Source organism: Tamandua tetradactyla, chromosome 15, assembly GCF_023851605.1.
Source record: "Tamandua tetradactyla isolate mTamTet1 chromosome 15, mTamTet1.pri, whole genome shotgun sequence".
NCBI classification, from domain to species: domain Eukaryota; kingdom Metazoa; phylum Chordata; class Mammalia; order Pilosa; family Myrmecophagidae; genus Tamandua; species Tamandua tetradactyla.
In genome coordinates this window covers 26,948,896-26,963,241 of record NC_135341.1, presented here as the reverse complement: position 1 = coordinate 26,963,241, position 14,346 = coordinate 26,948,896, and the positions used below count along the sequence as shown (strand labels likewise).

The following is a 14,346-nucleotide window of genomic DNA, read 5'->3' as shown; positions in this document are numbered from 1 at the left end:
CATCAAGCTGGAGGTCCTGGTATTGTGAGTGCCCCAGGAGAGGTCTTTCTTCCGCATGCCATTGTAAAGTTCCTAAAGCAAAATTAATTTGCCTTCACTATCAAGGAAGAAGGAAATATCATTTTGAAATTTTAGGATGAGAGGTGGGGTGCGAAGAAATCAAATAGACAAGTAATTACAATACAGAAGAGATGGGTAGCCATTGTATGAAACCTGTGATATTTGCCCTACAATATCCCAGAGGAAAAATCAGTCTTTTGGGTCTTCTTATTTTACAGTGGGACATTTGAGTTATTTAAAATTTTTAATTTTATTATGGTCAAATTAGAATTTTGGGGGTAGTTTATATGTGGTTTTAAAATCAGAAACTCTTTAAATCTTTATAGTTTAATGCTATTATCCATTAGCATATATAAATTTGATTTCAATCTTTATTTCCATCCTGTACTGTGTGGATAGGCAGTTTTCCCCTAAAGGTTCTTTGACATAATGCTGCTTTTTGTCTTAAAGCTGTCTTGCCCAGCCATCACTGAGTGCCCTCTAGTGCCAGAATGTGTATTTCAGGACTTAACATCAACAAATCTGTGATCAAAAATTGTGCTTTCTCAGATTTTGAAACTGTTCTTTCTCAATCCTTCCTACAGACTTAAAAGGTCTGATAACATCTTTAATGTTTATTTATATGACACCCTCCCCCTCCTCTAGATTATTTATTCTTCTTTAGAAGTTTTTCTACCTGTAATTTTCTTATGTCATGTTAACCAAGACTAATATTCTAGTTCTGAACCAATTATGATTTTCTACAAATTGTTTCCAATACATTGAAATTAAAATGTACCTCTGCAATTAGGTAGTATTCATTATTTTGATCAGTTATTTCATTCAACCAATAATTCTTTTTTAATCAGTTTTATTGAGAAATATTCACACACCATACAATCCACCCAAGTGTGCAATCCATGACTCATAGTATATTCAGAGTTGTGTATTAATTACCACAATCAATTTTAGAACATTTTTACTACTCCAAATAGAAAAAAACCCTGCTACCCCTTAGATAATTCTTTTTTTTTAATTTTTATGAATAAAACCAATCAACATACAATATGAACATTCTTTTTTTATCACAGAGTTGTATATTCATCATCATGAGCACTTCTTAGAACATCTGCATCAATCCAGAAAAAGAAACCAAAAGGAAATAGAAAAAATTCATGCATACCATACCCCCTGCCCCTCCCTTTCATTAATCACTAGCATTTCAATCTACTAAATTTATTTTAACATTTATTCCCTCTATTATTTATTTATTTTTAATCCGTATGTTTTACTCATCTGTCCATAAGGTAGATGAGATAAGATCCGACACAAGGTTTTCACAATCACACGATCACATTGCAAAAGCTTTATCATTATGCAATCAGTTTCAAAAAACATGGCTACTGGAACACAGCTCTACAGTTTCGGGCAGTTCCCTCCAGCCTCTCCATTACATCTTGACTAACAAGGTGATATCTATTTAATATGTAAGAATAACCTTCAAGATAACCTCTCGATTCTGTGTGGAATCTCTCAGCAGTTGACACTTTATTTTATCTCATTTCTCTCTTCCCCCTTTCAATCGAGAAGGTTTTCTCAAGCCCTTGATGCTGAGTCCCAGCTCAAGATAATAGATAATTCTTTTTTAAATCGTAGTGTTTTTTTTTTTTTTTTTTGTGGAAACATACAACATAAGTCTTCTCATCCTAACTCCTCCCAAGCATGCCATTCAGTCATTCAGTGGGACTGATCACATTCACAAACATTGCAGTACGCTCCCCTCCTTTCATTACTATAACTGAAAACAGAATGCCTATACTCATTTTGCATTAATTACCCATTGCCCCCATTGTCACCCCTGGTAACCTATACTCTACTCTCTTTATAAGTTTGCATAGTCTCTGATTTTTTTGTCTGGTTGCCATGGAGCTTAAGTTTAACATCCTATATCTATAACAATCTTCTTTGCTTTTGTATGAACTTAACTTCAATTGCATACATAAACTATGAGCCTGTATTCCTCCATCCCCCCATCCCAGCTTTATAGTTCTTGTCATACCTCACATATTTATACATTTCAAGTCCAAATACATTTTATACATTTGCCTTTTAGATCCTTTAGGAAGTAAAACATGGAGTTACAAATAAAAAATACAACAGTACTGTTATTTATATTGTTCTAGTTTGCTAGCTGACGGAATGCAATACACCAGAGATGGATTGGCTTTTAATAAAAGGGGATTTATTTTGTTGGTTCTTCAGAGGAAAGGCAGTTAACTTTCCACTGAGGTTCTTTCTTACGTGGAAGGCACAGGATGGTCTCTGCTGGTCTTCTCTCCAGGCCCCTGGGTTCCAACAACTTTCCCCGGGGTGACTTCTTTCTGCATCTGCAAAGGCCTGGGTTGAGCTGCGAGTGCTGAGATGAGGAATGCCGAGCTGCTAGGCTGTGCTACATTGCTCATTTAAGCACCAGCCAATTAAGTCAAACATCACTCATTGCAGCAGACACGCCTCCTAACCAACTGCAGATGTAATTAGCAACAGATGAGATTCACATACCGTTGGTTTGTGTCCGCAGCAACAGAACTAGGTATGCTCACCTGGCCAAGTTGACAACTGAATCTAACTAACACAATATTTACTCATGCCACTGTCTTTATCAGGGATCTTTATTTTTTCATGTGGTTTCATTCTGTTGTCTTGTGTCTTTTCCTTTCAAGCTGTAGAACTTCCACTAGCATTTCTTATAGGGCTGGTCTAGTGGTTATGAACTCTCAGTTTTTGTTTATCTAGGAATGCCTTAATTCCTCTCTCATTTTTTTCCCATTATTTATGCATTTTTAGTCTTTATTTTCTTACTAATTTGTCTATACACTAAAGGGAGTGTCATTAACAGGGTTTTCACAATATCCCCGTCACATCATAAAATCTGTATAGTTATGCAGTCATCTTCAAGAATCAAAGCTGCTGGATTATAGTTTAACAGTTTCAAGAATTTCCCTCTAATTACACCAAACGCTAAAAACTGAAAACGAATATCTATATAATGTGTGAGAATAACTTCCACAGTGATCTCTCCACTCTATTTGAACTCTCTTAGCCATTGAAACCCAATTGTTTCATTTTTCTTCACACTTGGTCAAGAAGTCTTTCTCAATCTCCTGATGCCAGGGCCAGGCTCAGGCCTGGGAATCAGTCCCACATTGGTGGAGAGATTTATACCCCTGGGAATCATGTCCCACTTGAGGAGGGCATTGAGTTTACCTGCAAAGTCAGCTTAGAAAGAGAGGAAACGTCTGAGCAACAAAAAATATTCTCTTTGATGACTCTTAGTCATAATTATCAGTAGGGTTAGCTTCTCCCCTCTCGTTTTTTAAAGACATTTTTCAGGTACAAATTTTTGGTTGGTAGTTTTTTGCTTTCAGCACTTTAAATATGTCATCCCACTGTTGCCGTTCCTCTGTGGTTTCCAATGAGAATTTGGCATTTTTTGAGGCTCCCTTGTGCCTCAAAAAATGCCAGTATCACTTGTATGTGCTGCTGAGTTTATCCTGCTTGGAGTTTGTTAAGTATCTTGGATGTGTATATTCATGACTTTCATTAAATTTGGGAAGTTTACAGCTGTTATTTATTTTAATATTCTCTCTGCCCCTTTCTTTCCTTCTTCTCCTGCTGGGATACTCCAAGGCATATACTGGATATCCATCAGGCATATATATCCATATCCCTGATGGATATCCCACAGGTTCCTCAGGCTCCATTTACTTTCCTTCACTCTTTCTTCTTTCTGCTCCACACACTGGGCTATTTCAATTGTCTTATCTCCATATTCACTGATTCTTTTTTCTGTCAACTCCAATCTGCCGAACCCCTCTAAAGGACTTTTCATTTCTGCTACTGTGGTCTTCCTCTCTGTTTGGTTCCTTTTCATAATCTCCATCTCTATATTGATATATTCTTCATATTCATTTATTGTTTTCTTGATTTCCTTTGTTCTTCCAACCAGTAATTCTTGATTGTTTACTCTATTTGCCTAGTATTGGGGATAGAGCAGTAAGCAAAAAGAAAAGGCCCCGCACACATGAGATTTATAGTCTAGTGGAAAAACAAATGATAAGCAAATAAATATAAAATGTAATATCCATGAGGGCTTTGAAGAAAGATGAAGCAGAGTGAAGCACTAGAGAATGACAAAGTAATCAGAGAAAGCCTCTTTAAGGAATTCACATTTGAACAAAAACTGCAACAAAGACATCAAATGTTTTACTAATGCTTATGACTCAGGAATTTCATGTTTAAGGATTCACCCTAAGAAAATAATCAAGATTGTATTGGAGGAAGGCATGCAACTAGGTGACTGAACCTTGAGGACAGAAGTTGAGTGAAATAAGCCAGAAACAGAAAGACAAATGCCTCACTAATATAAACTAATTATAATGTACAAATTCTGATCAATTGAATTCGAGAGCATAGATTATCAGGTGATGGCCTGTTGTAAAGGTTCCGAGATTGTAAACTTTTACAGCTGTCACATCTATTCTGGAGTTGTAACTTATTTCTAAATTCTGAAATGCTGAGCTCTTTGTGTATAACCTGGTCATTCCATGGAACTTAGCTTATTTGTGTGACATGTGAGACACAGAGCTAGAGTTCTATAGCTATGAAAGCCAGGAGTACCCCATACAGCAACTGGTAAAAAACTGAAAAAGTGATAAGATTTCAGTTAGAGATATGAATGAAACTGATCTGGGTAAGACTAAGGTAAATCAGAATAAAGAGTAAAGGATGATATTGACTGTATTTTAAGACTTCAGCTTCTGTGTGACACCAAAGGAGGTGATGTTTATTTGGTGCAGAATGTATAATTTCAGTACTGCATATCTAATTTAACTTCTGTGGTCAGTTTATTCAAGCACCATAGTTATATGGAACCATGAATAGGGAGTGATAGCATGTTGGTTTGTACAAGTTGGTGTGATGCCCCCATACATCCCATAGTAATCTGGGCAGAAGATTAAAAAGTATTTGCAAAGTCCCCTTGAGGGACTGGAGAAAAAGGTGGAAATATTAACCTTTGCCACCTGGGGAAGATGTGATATTCTTTTTTAAATATGTTTTTTTTTTTTTTAACATGGGCAGGTACCAGGAATCAAACCCGGGTCCTCTGGCATGGCAAGCGAGCATTCTTGCCTGGTGAGCCACCGTGGCCCAAGATCTGATATTCTTGCAAGCATGGGGAAACTGTCAATTTGATGAGATGGGCTCGATCTTGGGGATTACCCTTATGAAACTTATTCTGAAAAGAAATATGATTATACTTAAGAGTCACCCCCAAAGAACCTCTTTTGTTGCTCAGATATGGCCTCTCTCTCTAAGCCAACTCTACAGGTGAACTCACTGCTCTCCCCCACCTCCCCATATGGACATAACTCCCAGGGGTGTAGCATGGAACATGACTTCTGGGAAGAGCCTGGCCCTGGAATTGTGAGAATGGGAAAGTCTTTTTTGACCAAAAAGGAGAAGAGAAATGAAACAAAATAAAATTTCAGTGACTGAGAGATTTCAAATAGAATCGAGAGATCTTTCTGGAGGTTATTCTTACGTAGTATATAGATAACCCTTTTTAGTTTTTGTTGTGTTGTAATAGCTAAAGGGAAACACCTGAGAGTGTTGAACTGTAATCCAATAGCTGTGATTCTTGAAGATGATTGAATGGAGCTTTTAAGGTGTGACTGATGCTCCCTTTATCCAGTGTATGGACAGATGAGTAAGAAAAAAAAAAAGCCATCAATATAAATAAACGGGAGTCTGGGGGTTATGGGATGTTTTGGGTGTCTTTATTTTTTTTTAATTTTTATGCTTATTTTTATTGTTTTATGGAGTAATGAAAATGTACAGAAATTGATTGCTAATGAGTGCACAGCTTTATGATGATACTGTGAGCCACGGATTATGCACCTCAGATGACTGCATCTCAAAAAACATAGAAAAAAAAAAATAAGCCTGTGTTGTGAGCAGCATTGTGTGTAGTAATGAAAAATCAAGCAGCCTAAAGTGTCTAAAAACTTGGTGAAATAAATTTTAAAGTTATAGTATAACTTTATGTGTGTGTGTGTGTAAAGGTGTTCATCACCAGCAGGATTGAGAGCACTATGAGTATATATGCTGTGATGCCTCCCTATTTAATAATGTATAGTTTTATATGTGTACTAATGCATAGAAAAAAATTAGAAGAGCAGATACCAAAATGCTGTAAGCAGTTTTCTCTGAGGGAAATAAAGATCTTCTCTCTCTCTCTCTCTCTCTCTCTCTGTATCTGTATTGTGACAATTTTTTAGCACCCCATGTGGATTACTTGTACAGTTTAACCAAAGCAAAAGCTTTAGCAGCCTATGCTGTGCTATAACTACAATCCTGTGTGGGCTGTTCTTTTATTTCTAATTCCTGTGGACTAAGAAAATGATTGAAAAATATACTTTTGTAGCCCAACTGCAGAAGTTACACGTTGATATTGAGACTCTCCGAGAGAAGAAGGACAGTGAAATCACAAGCACGCGAGATGAATTGCTTAGTGCCCGAGATGAAATTTTGCTCCTTCATCAAGCAGCAGAAAAGACTGCCTCTGAGCGGGATATTGACATTGCTTCTTTTCAAGAAGAGCTTAAGAAGGTACGAGCTGAGCTTGAGCAGTGGCGAAAAGCAGCATCTGAATATGAGAAGGAAATCATGAGTCTGCAAAGCAGTTTTCAGCTTCGATGTCAACAGTGTGAGGACCAGCAGAAAGAGGAAGCAACAAGATTGCAAGGTGAGTACATGTATTTTACATAAAACTCTTTAACTCTTGACAATGATAACTTTAAAACTTAAACAGAATAACCATTCAGGCTGTTTATGTCTTTGATAGTAATGGGGTATATAAACATTGTTTCTCATTGGGGTTATAAATTTATTTTTAGGTCTGTATGTTCTACAATAATTTAGAATTTTTTTGAATTATATTTTGTTTAAATGATATTCTACAATTTTTGTCTTATAAAACCAGGGGGATTTACTATTCTTGGTTAAGGTGATGGGACTTCTTCAAGGGTAGATGCAAAGCAACGGTATTCAAAGAATGCCATGTAGGAATCTTGAATAGAGCATGAGATTTTGTTGGTTTGTCCAGGTTAGTGTGATGCTCCGATATATCCCAGAATAATTTGGGCAGTGAATAAGGAAGTATTTGCAAAGTCCCCATGGGGGGACTGGGGAGAGGAAATATTCAACTTCCATTTGGAGAATTCCTGATATTCTCACAAGCCCTGGGTCCAGCCAAATCAATAGGCCAAGCCCTCAACCTTGGCATTTGTCACTTATGAAACTTGTTCCTGCAAAGGATGGGATAAGCCTACTTAAAATCAGGCTTAAGGATCACCCCCAGAGAACCTCTTTTGTTGCTCAGATGTGACCTCTCTCTCAACACAACAGATGAACTCACTGCCCCCCGCCCCCAACGTGGGACATGACTCCCAGGGTTGTAAATCTCCCTGGCAATGTGGGACAGAAATCCCTAGATAAGCCAGGACCCAACATCAAGGGATTGAGAAAGCCTTCTTGTCCAAAAGGGGGAAGAGAGAAATAAAAGTTTCAGTGAGGGAGAGATTTCAAACAGTTGAGAGGTTATCCTGGAGTTATTCTTATGCATTATATAGATATCCCTTTTTACTTTATGGTATATTAGAGTGGCTAGAGGGAACTGTTGAACTGTGTTCTTGTAGCCTTGATTCTTTTTTTTTTTATTATTAATTAAAAAAAGAATTAACAAAACAATTAGAAATCATTCCAATCTACATGTACAATCAGTAATTCTTAATAACATCACATAGTTGCATATTCATCATTTCTTAGTACATTTGCATCGATTTAGAAAAAGAAATAAAAAGACAACAGAATAAGAATTAAAACAATAGAAAGAAAAAAAAAACAAAAAACCTATACTTCACATGCAGCTTCATTCAGTGTTTTAACATAATTGCATTACAATTGGGTAGTATTGTGCTGTCCATTTCTGAGTTTTTATATCCAGTCCCGTTGTACAGTCTGTATCCCTTCAGCTCCAATTATCCCTTCTCTTTTTTTTTTTTTTTAATTAACGGAAAAAAAGAAATTAACCCAACATTTAGCGATCATACCATTCTACATATGCAATCATTAATTCTTAACATCATCACATAGATGCATGATCATCATTTCTTAGTACATATGCATTGGTTTAGAAGAACTAGCAACATAACCGAAAAAGATATAGAATGTTAATATAGAGAAAAAAATAAAAGTAATAATAGTAAAATCAAAACAAAACAAAACAAAACAAAAACCTATAGCTCAGATGCAGCTTCATTCAGTGTTTTAACACGATTACTTTACAATTAGGTATTATTGTGCTGTCCATTTTTGAGTTTTTGTATCTAGTCCTGTTACACTGTCTGTATCCCTTCAACTCCAATTGGCCATTATCTTACCCTGTTTCTACCTCCTGCTGGACTCTGTTATCAAGGACATATTCCAAATTTATTCTCGAATGTCTGTTCACATCAGTGGGACCATACAGTATTTGTCCTTTAGTTTTTGGCTAGACTCACTCAGCATAATGTTCTCTAGGTCCATCCATGTTATTACATGCTTCATAAGTTTATCCTGTCTTAAAGCTGCATAGTATTCCATCGTATGTATATACCACAGTTTGTTTAGCCACTCTTCTGTTGATGGAGATTTCGGCTGTTTCCATCTCTTTGCAATTGTAAATAATGCTGCTATAAACATTGGTGTGCAAATGTCCGTTTGTGTCTTTGCCCTTAAGTCCTTTGAGTATATTCCCAGCAATGGTATTGCTGGGTCGTATGGCAATTCTATATTCAGCTTTTTGAGGAACCGCCAAACTGCCTTCCACAGTGGTTGCACCATTTGACATTCCCACCAACAGTGGATAAGTGTGCCTCTTTCTCCGCATCCTCTCCAGCACTTGTCATTTTCTGTTTTGTTGATAATGGCCATTCTGGTGGGTGTGAGATGATATCTCATTGTGGTTTTGATTTGCATTTCTCTAATGGCCAGGGACATTGAGCATCTCTTCATGTGCCTTTTGGCCATTTGTATTTCCTCTTCTGATAGGTGTCTGTTCAAGTCTTTTTCCCATTTTGTAATTGGGTTGGCTGTCTTTTTGTTGTTGAGATGAACAATCTCTTTATAAATTCTGGATACTAGACCTTTATCTGATATATCATTTCCAAATATTGTCTCCCATTGTGAAGGCTGTCTTTCTACTTTCTTGATGAAGTTCTTTGATGCACAAAAGTGTTTAATTTTGAGGAGTTCCCATTTATTTATTTCCTTCTTCAGTGCTCTTGCTTTAGGTTTAAGGTCCATAAAACCGCCTCCAGTTGTAAGATCCATAAGATATCTCCCAACATTTTCCTCTAACTGTTTTATGGTCTTAGACCTAATGTTTAGATCTTTGATCCATTTTGAGTTAACTTTTGTATAGGGTGTGAGAGATGGGTCTTCTTTCATTCTTTTGCATATGGATATCCAGTTCTCTAGGCACCATTTATTGAAGAGACTGCTCTGTCCCAGGTGAATTGGCTTGACTGCCTTATCAAAGATCAAATGTCCATAGATGAGAGGGTCTATATCTGAGCACTCTATTCGATTCCATTGGTCGATATATCTATCTTTATGCCAATACCATGCTGTTTTGACCACTGTGCCTTCATAATATGCCTTAAAGTCAGGCAGTGCGAGACCTCCAGCTTCGTTTTTTTTCCTCAAGATGCTTTTAGCAATTCGGGGCACCCTGCCCTTCCAGATAAATTTGCTTATTGGTTTTACTATTTCTGAAAAATAAGTTGTTGGGATTTTGATTGGTATTGCATTGAATCTGTAAATCAATTTAGGTAGGATTGACATCTTAATTATATTTAGTCTTCCAATCCATGAACACGGTATGCCCTTCCATCTATTTAGGTCTTCTGTGATTTCTTTTAGCAGTTTTTTGTAGTTTTCTTTATATAGGTTTTTTGTCTCTTTAGTTAAATTTATTCCTAGGTATTTTTAATCTTTTAGTTGCGATTGTAAATGGGATTGGTTTCTTGATTTCCCCCTCAGCTTGTTCATTACTAGTGTATAGAAATGCTACAGATTTTTGAATGTTGATCTTGTAACCTGCTACTTTGCTGTACTCATTTATTAGCTCTAGTAGTTTTGTTGTGGATTTTTCCGGGTTTTCAACGTATAGTATCATATCGTCTGCAAACAGTGATAGTTTTACTTCTTCCTTTCCAATTTTGATGCCTTGTATTTCTTTTTCTTGTCTAATTGCTCTGGCTAGAACCTCCAACACAATGTTGAATAATAGTGGTGATAGTGGACATCCTTGTCTTGTTCCTGATCTTAGGGGGAAAGTTTTCAATTTTTCCCCATTGAGGATGATATTAGCTGTGGGTTTTTCATATATTCCCTCTATCATTTTAAGGAAGATCCCTTGTATTCCTATCTTTTGAAGTGTTTTCAACAGGAAAGGATGTTGAATCTTGTCGAATGCCTTCTCTGCATCAATTGAGATGATCATGTGATTTTTCTGCTTTGATTTGTTGATATGGTGTATTACATTAATTGATTTTCTTATGTTGAACCATCCTTGCATACCTGGGATGAATCCTACTTGGTCATGATGCATAATTCTTTTAATGTGTTGTTGGATACGATTTGCTAGAATTTTATTGAGGATTTTTGCATCTATATTCATTAGAGAGATTGGTCTGTAGTTTTCTTTTTTTGTAATATCTTTGCCTGGTTTTGGTATGAGGGTGATGTTGGCTTCATAGAATGAATTAGGTAGTTTTCCCTCCACTTCGATTTTTTTGAAGAGTTTGAGGAGAATTGGTACTAATTCTTTCTGGAACGTTTGGTAGAATTCACATGTGAAGCCATCTGGTCCTGGACTTTTCTTTTTACGAAGCTTTTGAATGACTAATTCAATTTCTTTACTTGTGATTGGTTTGTTGAGGTCACCTATGTCTTCTTGAGTCAAAGTTGGTTGTTCATGTCTTTCCAGGAACCCGTCCATTTCATCTAAATTGTTGTATTTATTAGCGTAAAGTTGTTCATAGTATCCTGTTATTACCTGCTTTATTTCTGTGAGGTCAGTAGTTATGTCTCCTCTTCCATTTCTGATCTTATTTATTTGCATCCTCTCTCTTCTTCTTTTTGTCAGTCTTGATAGGGGCCCATCAATCTTATTGATTTTCTCATAGAACCTACTTCTGGTCTTATTGATTTTCTCTACTGTTTTCATATTTTCAATTTCATTTATTTCTGCTCTGATCTTTGTTATTTCTTTCCTTTTGCTTGCTTTGGGATTAGTTTGCTGTTCTTTCTCCAGTTCTTCCAATTGAACAGTTAATTCCTGCATTTTTGCCTTTTCTTCTTTTCTGATATAGGCATTTAGGGCAATAAATTTCCCTCTTAGCACTGCCTTTGCTGCGTCCCATAAGTTTTGATATGTTTTGTTTTCATTTTCATTTGCCTTGAGGTATTTACTAATTTCTCTTGCAATTTCTTCTTTGACCCACTTGTTGTTTAAGAGTGTGTTGTTGAGCCTCCAGGTATTTGTGAATTTTCTGGCATTCCGCCTATTATTGATTTCCAACTTCATTCCTTTATGATCCGAGAAAGTGTTGTGTATGATTTCAATCTTTTTAAATTTGTTAAGACTTGCTTTGTGACCCAGCATATGGTCTATCTTTGAGAATGATCCATGAGCACTTGAGAAAAAGGTGTATCCTGCTGTTGTGGGATGTAATGTCCTATAAATGTCTGTTAAGTCTAGCTCCTTTATAGTAATATTCAGATTCTCTATTTCTTTATTGATCCTCTGTCTAGATGTTCTGTCCATTGATGAGAGTGGGGAATTGAAGTCTCCAACTATTATGGTATTTGTGTCTATTTCCCTTTTCAGTGTTTGCAGTGTATTCCTCACGTATTTTGGGGCATTCTGGTTCGGTGCGTAAATATTTATGATTGTTATGTCTTCTTGTTTAATTGTTCCTTTTATTAGTAGATAGTGTCCTTCTTTGTCTCTTTTAACTGTTTTACATTTGAAGTCTAATTTGTTGGATATTAGTATAGCCACTCCTGCTCTTTTCTGGCTGTTATTTGCATGAAATATCTTTTCCCAACCTTTCACTTTCAACCTATATTTATCTTTGGGTCTAAGATGTGTTTCCTGTAGACAGGATATAGAAGGATCCTGTTTTTTAATCCATTCTGCCAATCTATGTCTTTTGATTGGGGAATTCAGTACATTAACATTTAGTGTTATTACTGTTTGGATAATATTTTCCTCTGCCATTTTGCCTTTTGTATTATATATATCATATCTGACTTTCCTTCTTTCTACACTCTTCTCCATACCTCTCTCTTCTGTCTTTTCGGTTCTGACTCTAGTGCTCCCTTTAGTATTTCTTGCAGAGCTGGTCTCTTGGTCACAAATTCTCTCAGTGACTTTTTGTCTGAGAATGTTTTAATTTCTCCCTCATTTTTGAAGGACAATTTTGCTGGATATAGGAGTCTTGGTTGGCAGTTTTTCTCTTTTAGTAATTTAAATATATCATCCCACTGTCTTCTAGCCTCCATGGTTTCTGCTGAGAAATCTACACATAGTCTTATTGGGTTTCCCTTGTATGTGATGGATTGTTTTTCTCTTGCTGCTTTCAAGATCCTCTCTTTCTCTTTGACCTCTGACATTCTAACTAGTAAGTGTCTTGGAGAACGCCTATTTGGGTCTAATCTCTTTGGGGTACGCTGCACTTCTTGGATCTGTATTTTTAGGTCTTTCATAAGAGTTGGGAAATTTTCAGTGAAAATTTCTTCCATTAGTTTTTCTCCTCCTTTTCCCTTCTCTTCTCCTTCTGGGACACCCACAACACGTATATTTGTGCGGTTCATATTGTCCTTGAGTTCCCTGATACCCTGTTCAAATTTTTCCATTCTTTTCCCGATAGTTTCTGTTTCTTTTTGGAATTCAGATGTTCCATCCTCCAAATCACTAATTCTATTTTCTGTCTCTTTGAATCTATCATTGTAGGTATCCATTGTTTTTTCTATCTTTTCTACTTTGTCCTTCACTTCCATAAGCTCTGTGATTTGTTTTTTCAGTTTTTCTATTTCTTCTTTATGTTCAGCCCATGTCTTCTTCATGTCCTCCCTCAATTTATCGATTTCGTTTTTGAAGAGGTTTTCCATTTCTGTTCGTATATTTAGCATTAGTTGTCTCAGCTCCTGTATCTCATTTGAACTATTGGTTTGTTCCTTTGACTGGGCCATATTTTCAATTATTTGAGCGTGATCCGTTATCTTCTGTTGGTGTCTGCGCATTTAGACAGATTTCCCTGGGTATTGGATCCAAAAGTTTGGAAGATTTTCCTGTGAAATCTCTGGGTTCTGTTTTTCTTATCCTGCCCAGTAGGTGGCGCTCGTGGCACACGTTTGTCTGCGGGTCCCACCAGTAAAAGGTGCTGTGGGACCTTAAACTTTGGAAAACTCTTGCCGTCCGGGGGGTTCGCTAGCCGAAGCGGCTTGTGCCGGCCCGGGGTCCGAACGCAGGGAGGGTTGCTGGTCGCCGCAGCCCCAGAAAGAGCTCTTCCGAATTTCCTAGTCGGCCCTGGGCGACAAGCGTGGCGGGAGGGCGCCAGTGGCAGCAGCCCGCCCGAGAGAGTGCACGTTCCCCGGGAGTCACGGGTTTGGAAGGGGCCTCCCCCACCCGTCACCGTTCTCCGCGGCCTGGGGATTTCCGATCCAGTTCTCTCAGTTGGTCCGGGGGGCTGCGCGTGGTGTGGGCGCCAGCCGCCTTGGTTTCAGGGGACCGCCTCTCCAATTCTCCCACCCCGCCCGGTGAGGCCCGCGTGCCTCGGCGATCTCACCCGAGCTTCTTCTCTCAGCCAGCCAGCCGTTCCAGGATGGGGTACGCTGTCTTTTTTATCTCTGTTGTGGCTTTGGGCGCTTTCTGTATCGTTTCTACTCCCCTAGTAGCTGTCCTGGAGAAGAAACCGCCAAATTTTCCTTTACCTATCCGGGAGACAGAGGAACGCTTGATTTCCCGGGCTGGAGACGCCTTTGTTTCTGCCGCCGCCGTAGCCTTGATTCTTGAAAACGATTGTATAAAGATATAACTTTCACAGTGTGACTGTATGATTGCGAAAACCTTGTGTCTGATGCTCCTTTTATCCATGGTATGGACAGATGAGTAAAATAACATGGATAAAAACTAAA

At 37.6% G+C, this 14,346-nt stretch overlaps 1 protein-coding gene across 24 annotated transcripts in view; it reads left to right on the top strand.

The window, feature by feature from the left end:
* Positions 1 to 14,346, top strand: part of SLMAP (sarcolemma associated protein) — a 256,378-nt gene that overhangs the window by 228,509 nt on the left and 13,523 nt on the right. For all 24 annotated transcript variants that reach the window (XM_077128903.1, XM_077128904.1, XM_077128898.1 and 21 more), the window contains one exon: positions 6,524 to 6,844. In XM_077128903.1, the coding sequence (XP_076985018.1) occupies positions 6,524 to 6,844 (321 nt within the window). The remainder of the gene's footprint in view (positions 1 to 6,523; positions 6,845 to 14,346) is intronic.